This window comes from Gallinula chloropus (genome assembly GCF_964237585.1).
Source record: "Gallinula chloropus genome assembly, chromosome: 9".
Lineage (NCBI taxonomy): Eukaryota > Metazoa > Chordata > Aves > Gruiformes > Rallidae > Gallinula > Gallinula chloropus.
This window is the reverse complement of record NC_140094.1, coordinates 20,376,537-20,391,064: the sequence shown is the minus strand read 5'-3', so window position 1 is coordinate 20,391,064 and position 14,528 is coordinate 20,376,537. Positions and strand designations below refer to the sequence as shown.

General features: G+C 35.7%; 1 protein-coding gene across 1 annotated transcript in view; it reads right to left on the bottom strand.

Moving 5' to 3' along the window:
* The window catches only part of UNC13C (unc-13 homolog C), a gene marked incomplete at its 5' end in the record, with an annotated part of 135,793 nt that overhangs the window by 79,564 nt on the left and 41,701 nt on the right, over positions 1-14,528 (bottom strand). Inside the window, 5 exons of the mRNA XM_084268220.1 lie at positions 833-996; positions 2,479-2,594; positions 3,831-4,000; positions 10,582-10,723; positions 13,157-13,384. Of these exons, the coding sequence (XP_084124346.1) occupies positions 833-996; positions 2,479-2,594; positions 3,831-4,000; positions 10,582-10,723; positions 13,157-13,384 (820 nt within the window). The remainder of the gene's footprint in view (positions 1-832; positions 997-2,478; positions 2,595-3,830; positions 4,001-10,581; positions 10,724-13,156; positions 13,385-14,528) is intronic.

Below are 14,528 nucleotides of genomic sequence, written 5' to 3'. Positions count from 1 at the left end.
AAATACAAACAACAGATAATAGTCAAAAAGAAAATTTCCCCTGACAGACCTAGTGTCTTCACTACTCTTCTCACCGAAGTCTGACACTCGTCTGCTGACGAACCAGCAAAACGATGTATATATATTCTTCTCCAAGTATTATTTGAGACTGATCCATTATCAATTTTATTCATAACTTAAACAGTATGTGGCCTACCCCTCAAATAGGGCTTGCTCAATAATAACATGCAACATTTTGAAATGTAAATGGAGAGGGTTACAGGGGCAATGAGATTGTAGGTTTTACTCCCTGTATAAATTACTTGTAACTACCAATATCTAATTTCCTTATTAGTATCATCCACAGCAAGGATATTTGTTGGAAAAGGTGTAGAAGAAAGCAAGAACAAAAAGAGGACAAGCCAAAGTCGGTAATTTAAAGTGGCTTGGTACAGAACTTTTGAGTAAGGATTCCTGAAAAATGCATTGCAGTACTTGCCCAGCTCCATGTTAGATGTTCAGACTAAATTTACTTGCTTTTCATGACTATCTATGTTATGTTACCAATAAAAAAATAAAGCATGAAAATCTTACCTATTTCTAACATAAAAGAAGCATTCTAAATACTCACATATCAATTACGTTACTATTTTTGCAACACTGACTTTTGCTACATTTGAATTTCTAAAAGCAGTTTTCAAACATTCTCTGGACAATTTCAGACTACTGGCACTCATCAAGAGATGAAGGCAAAGAAACTTCAAAAAATGGAGAGTGAAAGCGTGAAAGCTTGCAACTTCCCTAAAATGCATTTTTGAGAGTAGAGGAGAAAATCAGGCATAATAATACTTACGTCATCGCTTGATAAATATATTCAATTCCGTAGCGCATTGCAAATTCATCTACAATTTCTTGTGCAGCATCATCAAAGTACACTTTCCAGGCTTCATCACCTCTCACTTCAGGGATTTTTACAACACCATTACATTTAACTTCCGTCAAGTAATGGAACAGATTCTAAACGTAAGAGATGTTTCAAATAGGAATCTTTGGCTTTTAAGTGGCATTCTGAAACTATATCCCGTATAACCATCACCCATCTGTTAGGTTGGGTTTTTTGTGTTAGGGTTTTTTTAAAATTTTGTTTTGTTTGTGGTTGTTTTTTCTTTCTTTTTCTTTTTTTTCCCCTGGCCCAGCACTAACTAGTCATCATTTAATAAACAAAATACACAAGACTTGAAACACATGTTGTTATAAAGGAACTCTGGTAGTGTAGGCTTTTGATTCAGTGCATTGATCAATCTCCTTGATATAATGTCACATGGGTTACCTGGCACAGAGAGACTGCAACACAAAATCATGCAGAAACTTCTGTGCCAAATGCCTTTGCTAACGAATGAAATTGCGACATTGTAATGCTCACTACGTAGTGCTTCAACTTTGACTGGATCCGTGACCAATGCATTTCAAAGTCGTTATTTAAAAACCTCTAAGTTACAGGAAACCTATCAAAATATTGCAGAAGCCCCTCAAGCAGAGAAAGGCATGCATTAAATTTTTAGTTTAGCAGTCTTAGGACAAAAGGAATTATTTGACTTTAGTCTCATAATATGCTGCTTAGATTATCTAGATCTATATGTAACCAGAAATTCAGCAGCAGATCTGATTTCCTATTGTCACTGATGAAAAAAACACCAAAACTTTGAAATCATATGCTTTGCTACTTAGCCCATAACTGTTTTGTGGACTATCTTAAAGCAACAGAGTGTTGCCATTTATTGCACAGGTCAAAACACTTGCAGTATCTGGCCAAAATCTCCAAGCACAAACACCCTGAACATTCAGTTTTACAAATGGTGAGCAATGGGATGTTGTGGATATAAGTCAGTGCTGAACTATCAGCTGACAGAATGTACTCTTAATTTTTAGATTAGAACTTCAATGGGGATCATTGTTCAAGGGAAGAGGAATCAAACATAAAGAATATCTTTTGAAAGACACACTGGTTTATCAGTGATTTTTTTTTTACATATTGACAAAAGCAATGTAGATGATAGCAGAACCACATTTTACACTTTGCCTCTCCTGCTTTTTTCTTGCTCTTTCCAAAATATGAATTAATTTATCAGGAAAGAAGTCCTTTACAATTAATAGTTATATTTCTGTAATGTACAAAATGGTTGTATCTTCATGCCATCAGTAAGCATGTATGAAGCATCAAAATTGTAAGGAAATTTGGGACAGGAAGAACCTTGCTGACTCCACCCCTTGTTTTTCTAACTCCTACTGGCAGGGATGATCTGTTGGCATAACATTGTTCTGCCTTTCATGCTGAACCTGATATCCCACAAGCAATACAAAGTGGGAAACAAATAAACTTTTCCTGAGTTGTTGCAGCAGTTGTTTCAGCTCTCTACTGTCCTGGAGCCTTTTTTCCTTATCCATGCAACTGCTAAATAGTAATTTCTATATAGTATGTTTTCTTTGTCTCCAACGTACCTCATGTAGACAGGTGTACTGCACATGATAGGGAGCAACTTTCTCCTCTCCTTTTATTTCAACATTGATTTTCAATCGAATGGCACCAGAAACAGCCGATTTGTCTGTTCGCTTTTCTGAAAAGCAAAACAAAAAACAATCAGTAACTACAAAGAATACATATACACCCCGTGTGAAGCTTTCGTAACTCGTTCTAGCTTAGTAAGACTGTTTTTTAAAGTCAGGAAGTCCTGCTGTTGTGAACAAGAGAATTTAACACTTTCCCCTTTTAAATTGAAATTATTCCAATTTTCCATCTGGTGTCTGTATGTAATAATTATTCATGGATATTTTCCTTTAGTTATGAGGACTTTAGCTACAACCTGGACTACTATCTCTGAGAGAAACTCACAGAGCTAAGCTGAACCTTACAGAAGAAATTAGATGAAAAACTTTGTTTACACTATCTGTACTAGTCCATTTAGTTACTGTCACTCATTGTGGAAGTTACCTGGTTTTCTTTGACTCCAATTTTCATTTTTCCAATTCACTCTAACAGTCTAACTGAGTCAATAGGTATTAATTTTCACGATTCTTTCACAAAGTGCTTCTGCAATGGGAGTGGAGATGAATAGTACAATTTAAAAGAATCAGTATTCCACAAATTCAATTGTTTTATTTGAGTATTTCACTCCTTATGTGACATAGTGCTGTCAGGTCAATGTGTGTCCATCACAATAAAATATGCCATACTTTTTAGAATATTAGAATTATCACAAGAAATTCACCAATATCTCTTTTTAGTTGAAAAGCTTTTCATTCTAGAGTTTCCCTTTTGCAGATCATATAGATTTTCAATGTTACCATTAAAATGCTTCCAGTCAAATCAGTTCATCAAGATATGGTTTAAAAATCCATTTCATAATTTGTATCAGTATTTATATCAGTTTAAGTCACCAAAATTTTTCAAGGAATAAAATTCAGAATTCATAACCTTACCTTTACAAAAAATCTCATTATAATTAGGAAATAAAGTGAGGCTTTCTTTTCTTTGTGAATAAGAAATCATATCATTTCATGACACAGCCATATATATCACTGGGAAATGAAATACTGGACAGGGAAACAAGGACTGTTGATTAGGAAACAAATGCTCTACAATATTTTTCTTTGATACTGTTGTGATTAGTCTGCATTCTGTAATTATCGTAACTGGATCAAAATCTGAAAGTATCTCTCATTTTGAAATCAACCTCTAGTATCTGAGATTTTAAAAACTGTATCTCATACCAAGACTATATATCTTGAAGTCCCAAATCTACAGATGCTGAGATTCTACCTAAAATTGCTTTAAAGAAATTAGTAAGTCATACCTAAATTATACCATACATCCATTTCTCCACTTAGTGTTCTTACTTCAATGATTGTTTGCCCAAGGAAGTCATCTGATTCCTTTTTGAAATGCTGTTTTACTCTAGATTTTATGTCATCATCTTCATCCCACACTCTCACTTTTATTCTATCTGTGGAGTTATGGCATTCACTGTAAAAACAGTAATAAAATACAAAATGTGAGTGATACAGAAAGCTACATACATGTGTACACTTGTCTAATTCATTGTCCTTGATTCCCATACAATTGCTTAGCTGCATAGTGACAGAATACCAACAACCTGCAGTGTCCAGTGGAATTTGCCAGGTACAAAAGTGCAATTACTACATATAGAGAAAGTAAGGAGATCAACTTGACTGGGTTATATTTATATAGGGACTGTATTTAGAAATATCATGAGCTCCTCATTAAAACTGTTCACTAATTTACAGTGTGTGCTTCTTGATGCTTTGAACAATTATCTTAGGAGCGATAGCTACATCAGGTTAGTACATACAACAGACCACAAAAGTAGTAGCCAACAATACTATAATAAAAAAAGTGAGAAAATCTTAGAGAATGTTCCCAGTACCTGGCAGGACATTTTTGGAAAAAAAAAAAAAAGTATGAACAAATGTTACAGCAAGACAAGACAGGCAACCAGAAAAAACTAGGGAAATGTGTAGCTGCTTTCTTTACAGATATATTACTTTTCCTCAAGACCTCCATTCCCTGGTAAGGAGGAGGAGGAGTACAAAGGGACTGCCACATACTGAAAAATTCCTTGTAAACTTAAGTGGCTTACTAACCTCTCATGAGTTGAGTGGATTTGAGAAACTACTGGATGTATGAGAGAGTGAGGTGGCTTCACCTGCAATCTGCAGTTCCCAGTGGATAAATTGTTTTCCACTTCCTGCTCCATCCTGTATATATTTGTACAGAAATGGAAAAGAAACTCTACTGCTGCTTATTCCTATGAGCCATAATGAGGACTGCTTAATATTGGTCAGTGTTGACTTTGATGAATATCCTAAGGTTAGGAAGCCTGTGGTGGCAAAAAACTTTCTGTTGACATTTAATGGCTACTTCAGACCTGGCATCTATTAAAAGCCATGTCACACTCATGCATGTGTACTAAACTTTTTTTTTATATCAATCCAGTAATACCACAAAAATATTTTAACAATTACAAATTTTTTGTTGTCTTTAAATACAGTTTTAAACTATAGCAACAAATTTACTTCTTCAGTAAGGTCTTAGTTTGATTAGATTAAGAGTTCTTACTTGAAATCTATGTGAAGCACTATCACTGCTCAGTGATCTGTCTCAGCATTTCCATCCAGCATTAAAACAGTAATACTATAACTTATCTCCCAACTGGCACCCCTCAGGGGCAGTCTAAGAATTAATTAGTGGTGGTAATGGGCTTTGGAAGTATAAAGTGCTTTTAATGGTATTACTGCTGTCAAGGCCAATCAGTCACTAAAAATGGCATGCACAGCTTTTACTCTGCCTCACCGTGACAACATCCAGTGTCACAGAAATGCTTGTAGCTGTCTGTATCCCCAAAATTTTAACATTGTAGATATCCTTGGTAATTAAAAGCCACATTTTTCTGTGATTAGCGAAACTAATGAAGCCTGGTTTCCTTTTGTCTTGTGACTGGTTTGAATCTATTGAATCTTCTCTCATAATAGAGATTTTCATAAATTACCCCTTCATGTGGACTCCCTGGTGTCTATTATGGGGTAAGCTCATACCCCATTGTTAGGGTCTCATCTCTATCTGGCCACCTATTTTCACAGAACGTGACTGACAGCATTCGGCAATGTGGGAAACTTATCTAACCTCAAATTTCAAAAGTTATTGGCAAGGACACATAAAGTACAGGAAGACATGGAGGGTTCAAATAAACATCTTTGCCTTAAGAAACTAGGCTAAACCCAGAAGCCATTTAATTTTCCTAAAATATAGCCCTGAATTATTACTTAACACTACTAAAGCCCAGAATTGCATTTAACTAAGCATCCTATAGAAATATTAAACATGGGACTTCTACAGTGGCATAGGGAGATCGATCACTGCTGAGACATTTATGTGACTTTCATCACCGTATCTCTACTATTAGAAGAAATCTTGTCCTGCTTTGCTTCTCGGGGAGAGGCTGCAGAGAGAATGTCATTAAAGGCTACTTCAGTAAAAATACCATATATTCATTTTCCTGAGACAACACTGATTTCCCTCTGATACACACTTCAGGAATAAGTGTTGATAAGTCTTTAAGGAATACTGATTCAGATGGTCAGGACGACTGCAATTTTCCATGGTATCCTCATTTGCCTCCTACATTTTTTTTCTCCTTTAATCTTAGATCAGTGAAATATGGTTAAACCTATCACAACCAAAGGATTTACTCACATGTTCATTGTTGTGTCCAAACCTTTATCTCTGCTACATGTTTAATGTTCCTGTGCAAGACCCCAAAACTAGCACAGATCTGTGATGCAAGATCAGAAGGATGGATGAACACGTATTTCTACTGATCTGCCCTGTGGCAGTGAGACTGCAGGGAGATTGACTTAGAATTACAGACCTGTCTCTGCATGATACTATTTACCTGCCCAGCACTATATAATAAGATGCACATTTTCATCTCATTTAGTCACTGTTAACATCTGTGCAAAAGCTCTGTGGCTTTGCAAAAAGCGCAACGTGGGGTCCCTACTGCTTGCTCTGTCCAGGAAAATCAGCCCAGGGAATTCAAGGCAAAGACAACATATACTATTATCAGTGCTCCTCTTCTAGCCACTCCACTTCATATTCTCAGTAGAAGCTTTCACTAAGGTATGATACAGGAAGGTGAAAGGCAATTGTTCTTTAGCACGCAGTGAATGAAGATGCTGATGGTTTTGAAAGCTGGGAAAGCTGCAGTATGTTCAGAGATGCGAGATAGAAGAGAGAGTTTTAATAATTTATCAACAATCTGGTGACACTACATTACTTCTGCATTTACAGCACACTGCACAGACATGAAAAAAATCCTTCCAGTGTTCCCACTTACTCTAATGTCTAGAGTAATAAAAAATGTAACGATAAACTATCTTTACTATTGTAGCCCTGTGTACATTTAACATCAGGTGTACTGGCATGACCTGATTATACACCCAACAACCGTAAACCTTCTATCTATTGGATTTTAGATCTGTATTGATATTTTCAACATAACCAGGAAATTATCAGAATGTCAGAAATCAGACAAATTCTAATGGCTTAATGATGACCAAGTGGTCACAATCTTCAAAAACACCCCCATTCTTATTGGTCTATTTTAAGTCAATTAGATCAAATGTTTTCATGCATTGAAAGGAGTAATAGATATCCAATAAAGCCACTTATTAGAGTCATATGCTGGCCTAGTGGCAGCCAAAATAATGTAACATAATCATCCAGTTATATGAAAGAACTAGCTGTATTGGAGGTGTTAATGAATGGTCAGAGGAAACACAAAGCAGAGTCTGGAAGGCAATTTGGAGGTTTATACTTACTAGACAACACTGCCAGGAAAAAAAAAAAAAAAGCAGATTTCTGTATTTCAGCAATCAACTGTTGAAAACAGTCAAGAAAAGAATGAGTGGAGAAGACTTTTATTATAGTGTATAGATCTAAAAGCTTGTACAAAGCTGAAAAGTGTGCACCCAAAATAGCTCTTCCTTGTAACTAAAAAATGAAAATGGAGTCCCTTTTTTCATATCAGATGCCACATTTAACTGGAAGAGGGAAAGTGTCAGATAGCTGCAAGACTCTTCCTTTGTTGTGACATTGAAAAACCTCTTCTATCCCTGATGTTTTATTGAAATAATAAAACCTGCTCTTATCTATTTTCCAATAATGCCAACAGAATGGACCAAAGCCCTTACCACCTACATTACAGGAGCATCTGCTGGCCTATTTACCTCTCTCTCACAAAAAAAAAAAAAAAAACACAATTTCAAGGAAAGATGTATTTTTCGTCTGATAGTCTTGGATTTTTTTCCTGACATGCATACACCTGCACATAAGCTCTACTTACGGTTTATGAGCTCCCATGTTAAAATCTATACCAATATCCCACTGTGACTTAGAAAACAGTTACATTATGTCTTGCTAGAAACCTTGACTCTCTGCTTAGCATATAATTATATTAGAGTTATGTGTAATTCTGCAAACCAGAACACTTCCCTCACTCTATCCGCTATGGCAGAGCAAATGCACAATGGGGAGCCAATTTCTTTTCCAAGTCCTTGTTTTGGAACAGATGGGAAGATTTAAATTAATTTTTTGTTATTATGAGTGAAGAAATGTGATTGTAAGATTTGGAGACATATTTCACATCTGAAACTTATCATTTAGGAGTTATAACGATTATTTCTATTTGATTTTAAATGGGACTATCAAATAACAGTAGTAGAGCCTGATTTAAATGAAACTACCTGAGTCAATGAAATAGTTATATTGATCTACTTTATATTTAATCTTGTGGTTAAACATTTATAGTTTATTTAATACCCTTCAGAAATTCTCATATACTTCCAATTGAAAATGAATGTGTTAAATAAGTTAGGGAGATAACTTTATCAAGTGCTGTTCAAATCAGTTACTCAGGAGATTTATGCTATAATAAAAAACCCCAAACCTACTAGTGTTATTGCTGGAGCAGCAGATGATAGTAATATTTGGTGCTGGGTGAAAAAAAATAAATAGAGTTTTCAAATTTCCAGGGATTTTATTGTAGCCCTGCTTATATCTTTGAGAAACTACGTTTAAAACTTCATACAAAGTTTGCTGAATTTCTCATTCAACTTTTGACACTATGCAACTCGTACAATTAAATGCAAGAAAGTAATTCATCTCCTCTGTTTGGTTACTCACAGTAATTCAATGAGGTAACCCACACTTCAACTGTTACTGGAGGAACACAAATAACTTAGAAACATGATCTGTATTGGGAAGCCTGTAAAAGGTTTCTGAGTGTGTGTTTTCTCTGAAGTAACTATTCCAGTACTGGTGTTTGAATCTGAGAAAGGAACAGGCATAGATTGTTTAGTATGTTGGACTACCCAGTACATTTTCTGGGCAAACAGAAGCGGTGTGACAGGTCATACCTCTTTCAAAGTCATTAGTGAAATGATAAACTCCCTCAACAATGATTTTAGTCAAAACCAGGGAAAATAACTGTCGTGCAACATGACAAGTTTACCTCTCATGATACAAATCATGAAGAAAACAGCTCTGTACCTGGACAAAAATTGTTGCCATGGTTTAGGTAGATAGGGATAATGACAACTGATATCTTGTAGGAGGGAAGGAATGCCTGAAGATGAATATTTTACATTGTGGTGAGTGGTTATTTTGAAATTGTCTGCTGCACGTGGTGACTAACTAGAGATTCTGAATCACGACTGGGCAGTCTGCTGGATCCTGAGCTGTTCTGCTGCTGCTGTGAAAATACAGGTTTGCTTATAAAAGCGACACATGATTTTTATAATTGCTGATACAGTGTTTCACCAACTTGTATCAAAGTATTATCCATTTTTGATTAGCACTATTAGCCATAAACATATACACCTTTTAAAGCATAGTACTGAGAAGATAGACTATTCGAAGTATCAATTCTACTAGTGTTTTCACACAGCTTCTACAAAACACCCACTAACTTCATACAATAATCCTGTGGCAGGTGCTGTCAGGGTAGACTGGAACTTTTCTGAATAATTTTTAAAATCTCTTGAAATAAACAACACACTCTTGCTTAAAACCTTCCCCCGAAAAAATCTGTGTTTTACATTAGCTTTCAGAGTCCTTAATTGATTTTAACAATAGTAGTTAAGTGCACGTGATACACTACAGCAAACGTTAATCAAGCTGAAATAAGTGTAAAGGAATAGCATTGAGAAAATTGATACCATTATCAGATTGGTCACATTCTCAGTCAGGAACGTGTGGTATCCTAAGGCAATATTTCCAGGAAAGGAGCAGTATAGTACTTGTGAATTGGGATTATCTGTAGCACAACATGCCTTTCTGAAAGAGGTTCTAGGAACATTGCCAAAACTAGAACTGGTATGAAATCATATTCAAACTTTAGTTAATGTATTACAGGCTGAAACATCTACTTTGCAGTTAGGGTTGAACTTCTGTGAGATGCTGACAACAAACTGTACCATATCCAGTACAGCAACTGTGGCCAAGGGAGACAGGAGGATCGTTCCACACTCTTCACAACAGAGTTCTGGACAACATTCAGTTCTGGAAAAGCCAGACATTATAAACAGCCCAGAGCCTGAAGCATACCAGTTACTATCAAATTCTCTGCTTCCACCTAGGAGAATTGTAACGCTGAATAAAAAAGCATTTAAACTGTATGCTTGGTACCTGAGTCCTAGGAAGGAATTTATAATGCCAACATTTGGTATGGAAGGTCAAAGTCTGAAAAATGTTACTTAAACTCCCTAAAAAATTAGAATAAATAGAGGCCACCAATTGATCCCCCAAAAGACATAATTAGAGCTGTATAACTCCTCTATGATAAAGTCACAATAAACTATGCTCTATCTCTTCAGAACTTGCTAATTAACTAATGCTAAGAATATACATAATATAGACAAACAAATATTTTCAAATTAAGTAATTATTTCACTTGGTAGCATTACATTGCCTAAAATTAAATTTAGAAACAGAAAAAACCAAGAAACAACAGTATCTTCTATACTTACAAATAGAATTTTTCATCCCATACTGGATTCAGGTTTCCAAAAATAGTCTTTGTTCTCCGCTTGGTTTTGCCAACTTGCACGGTGACATATGGGTCACTTGAGCCGGTTTTGTCCTTGGCCTGTAAGCCCTGAGCACAGAGAACTGCAACAAAAGGAGAGGAATGTGTTTCAGCCCTCACAGCCTTCATTGCCAACACATAAATGTGATGGTGACAACAGCAACAGGAAACGAAGTGTTTCAGCCCTCAAACTGAGGTCTCCCGAAACAGAGCTTTCTGCGCGAATTTTTCCCAGGTCTTTTACTCTGGAGGTAGACAAGGCTTGTCTAACTGCCCTTCTGGATTGTATAAATTTAAAAATATGGATCAACAGAGTAATAAATTTAAAGATTCACTACAGAGCACAACACACATCCTTTTCTTGGCATGCATAATTCAGGTAGTCTTCTCAAACTTTGGCTTAATCACTATGACAAGTAATGTAAAGTTATTGCATAACTTGCCTTGATTCTAGTAATTCTCTAAAATTTCCACACACTCCACCAAAATTTTTCCAACAATCTAAACTAAAGTTTCCAAAAAGAAACCCTCAAATTTTCAGAAATCTGCACCTGTATTGTGAAATAAAACATGAGGGGCATGGTTATGACTCTGTCATTTCTTTTCCTCATGTGAGAGATGAGCCACGAGGATTTTCAGAATACTTGTCTGTCACAGACAGGGTGACAGTTTGGATCAATTACCCTTAACTGTTTATGTATTTGTGAGCATTTCTGACAGTTATTGTGGGTGTGCACTTCACGTATACACATTTTCTGGCAAGTATAAACACACACAATTTTATATCCCACCATAATTCACAAAACTGGAAAGCAGAACTGTCAAATAGCCTACAGAACCTGAGGAACTGCAGCTAAAACACTTGCCATGGCTCCCAGCGTCAGCAGAGCTTGGTTGTATTATTTTGCACATCTTATTTAAACCATCTCAGTGGTAACATGTAGTTAACTTTCTCTGATGTCAATCATTTTGGATAATGAAGCTCCCTGTATGCTCAGAAAAATGACTACAAAAAACCATCACCTTACTCAGCAGATCAGCTCCCAGTGTGAGTTCAGTCATATCTGCTGACTTCAGTGAAAAAAAGTAAAGGCAAGTTTCTGGTATTGTTTTTTTTCTATTTTTAAAGCACACTTAATTCCTGAAAAGACTAATTCTTAGGAATGAACTAGAAGATATTTTGTCTTCCTTATTCACTGTAAACCCAAAGGGTTTAGAAGGAAGTATCCCCCTTATTTGTGCAAGAAAAACCCATCTAATTGAGGATATGTCTGCTCACTGAAGAGGCTTGTACCAGATGACCTTTGAAGATCCCTTCTGACCAAACTCTCTTATGATTCTGCAAAGCCAGACTCTTCTGGCAGTACAGGTTTCCCAGAAAGAAGACCATCCTTGGTGTTTCAAACTTAGTCTGGACTTAGTCTGAGCAAGCTAATCTAACTTTCAAATTAGCCCTGCTACTAGCAGAAGGTTTGACTATACTGCAGAAATCCCTTCCAAAGTAACTTTCTAAATTATTCTGCGATTCATTTATTAGGTCATGATTCTGCAGAACTCAAGTCAGTATGAATTTTGTTTCTAAAATAGAGTGAGCAAGCCATTCAGCAATACAAGTGAGTTTTGTATCAACAATATGATGTTTACGCAGCAGAGAGAGAATTTGAAAACATCTTCACATTTCCTGAGCAACTTGCTAAAACAATGCCATCTATCTGCTCAGGGTATCCTAGTCACTTGTCTCATAAAGAAAAGAGTAGTAGAGGACACTCCTGTATATTCTTACCTGTGTACATGTATTTGATCTTACAGAGGATATATGGAAAATGTCATGGAAAAAGTGTTAGGTAAATTGCCATAGGTACAGGTGTGAAACATCAGGCACCAAGAACAGACTTAAACAGACTTTTATGCAAGTTGCTGCTAAGTAGTGAGAAAAATGTGTGTGCTACTTAAGTATGTATTATTTTTTATAAATATAGCTTCTGTTTAAGTCATATTTCGAAACTGATTAGTAAAAGCTAAAATTAAGTTCCTAAAGTTTGTGTCCTTATCCCCCATAACAGGAATGATGCAAATCGTGGACAAAGAGAAAATATTTAATTTAGTATCAGAAGATGGCTTCTTATTTTTCATGACAGTAAAATGAAATTGAGGATAATTTAGATGTGGGATCTAATTAGAGTCCTTCAATGTTTCACATCAATTCTTTGGTCTTTTAACATACTCTATACTTGCCTCTAATCTACTACCAGTTCAAGTCAGGTTGACTTGTTTAATCAGCCGAGCTTTTATTTAGATTTTCTGTGCTGAGATTTTAATACAAATACTGAAATGGCAAAGCCAAAGGACCTGGGCATCTTCATGAGCAACCAGCCTAGTGCAGTCAGAAGCAATCTTGAGTACGTTCTGGGTGCAAAGGTTTCCCTGACTCAGCATCACTAAACTGGAAATACACCCTTAGTCAAACAACAATAAAGAAAGAGCTTGTAGAGCAAAGAGTTCAGAAGAACATTTACCTGTGATAGTTATTTTTGCCGACCATTTGGATGTTCCATCCAAAACACTTTGTTTTGCTGCTTTTGTATATTGTACAAAATCTTCTTTTGAGATATTAAACATTTCCTGGATCACTTCAAACACCTCTGGTCTATTTTTTTCTCTAATCTTCATTCTTTCCTTCATAGCACTAATAATGTTCTGTGTTTTATCCTCTGCACCATGTTTGGAACTTTTTTCTGCAGCTCCTGAAATGAAAGAAAAGGTCAATACTTTATTAAAAAGTTGCTAGCTTAGTTCTTTTTCTCCTGCAGTCTCCAGCTAATTCTTAGTGCTGCAGCACTCCAAAGAGATGTGTTTGATACCTAAGATTATCAATAGCATCGAATGACAGGTTAAAATTCAACTTCAGTCAGGTATATGTTTACTTAGCAACATATATTCAAACAGTCATGTTCAGTACTGAACAGTATTGTGAAAACATCTGAATGTGTAACTTTTCTTACATAATTAAGTACACCAATTCTTCCAGAAAGGTGTGCAAAAGTGTTTGGTATCTGGGCCTGTCTGCTCTGCTCTTTGTCTCTGTTACTAGCTAAACTTCAATAAAACATATGAGAATAATTCTTCAAACAATTTCTTAATTTGTCTTTTTAAGTCAGCGTGATACAACAATATTTTCATTTCTTTCTCTGCTTATGGAGTAGGATAGTAAGAAAACCATGTTAAAAACTAAAAAATAAACAGAAGCAGTATTTAAACCAGATAATGGTTCCACCTCAATTTTGAGAGAATTTTTAGTTTGACACTAAGATTAATGTAGCCTCAAAGCCACTACAGCTTTTACTAGGCTTAAAAAAAACGGAGACTATGCTGTTACAGTTTTTATTCACACATCTTCCCAGGAGAGCAGTAGTTTTCATTTTCTCTTATTTTCTGACCTGTAAAATGTACAGATACATCATCATAACCAATTGGTAAACCATGGACACAATCTGAATGTCAATAACTTATTCCTGTTGAAAACCTTGCTGATTTTTGAGACAGTACAGATAAAATTGGTGTGTTAAAAAGCAACTTCCTTTAAGTTTTACTGAAATAACAGCATAGATTTCTATTCATATTATTTATTGCAGCTATTTTTGCATCCTCTATTTGTGACAGTATTAACAGCTGTTGTCATGCAGTATTGATCAAACTAATTAAGACACTATCATAACTTACATTACACAGAAATTAACAAGCCCCTTTAACCCAAGGGACTGATACAAAGCCAACATGATTGAAATCGATTCCGAGTTAACATTTCACCTACCACAAGAAAGCAGTATCTTGTTGAAGATGAAAGGTCTAATGAATGCACTACTGATTTTTTTAAAACCTAATTTAGAA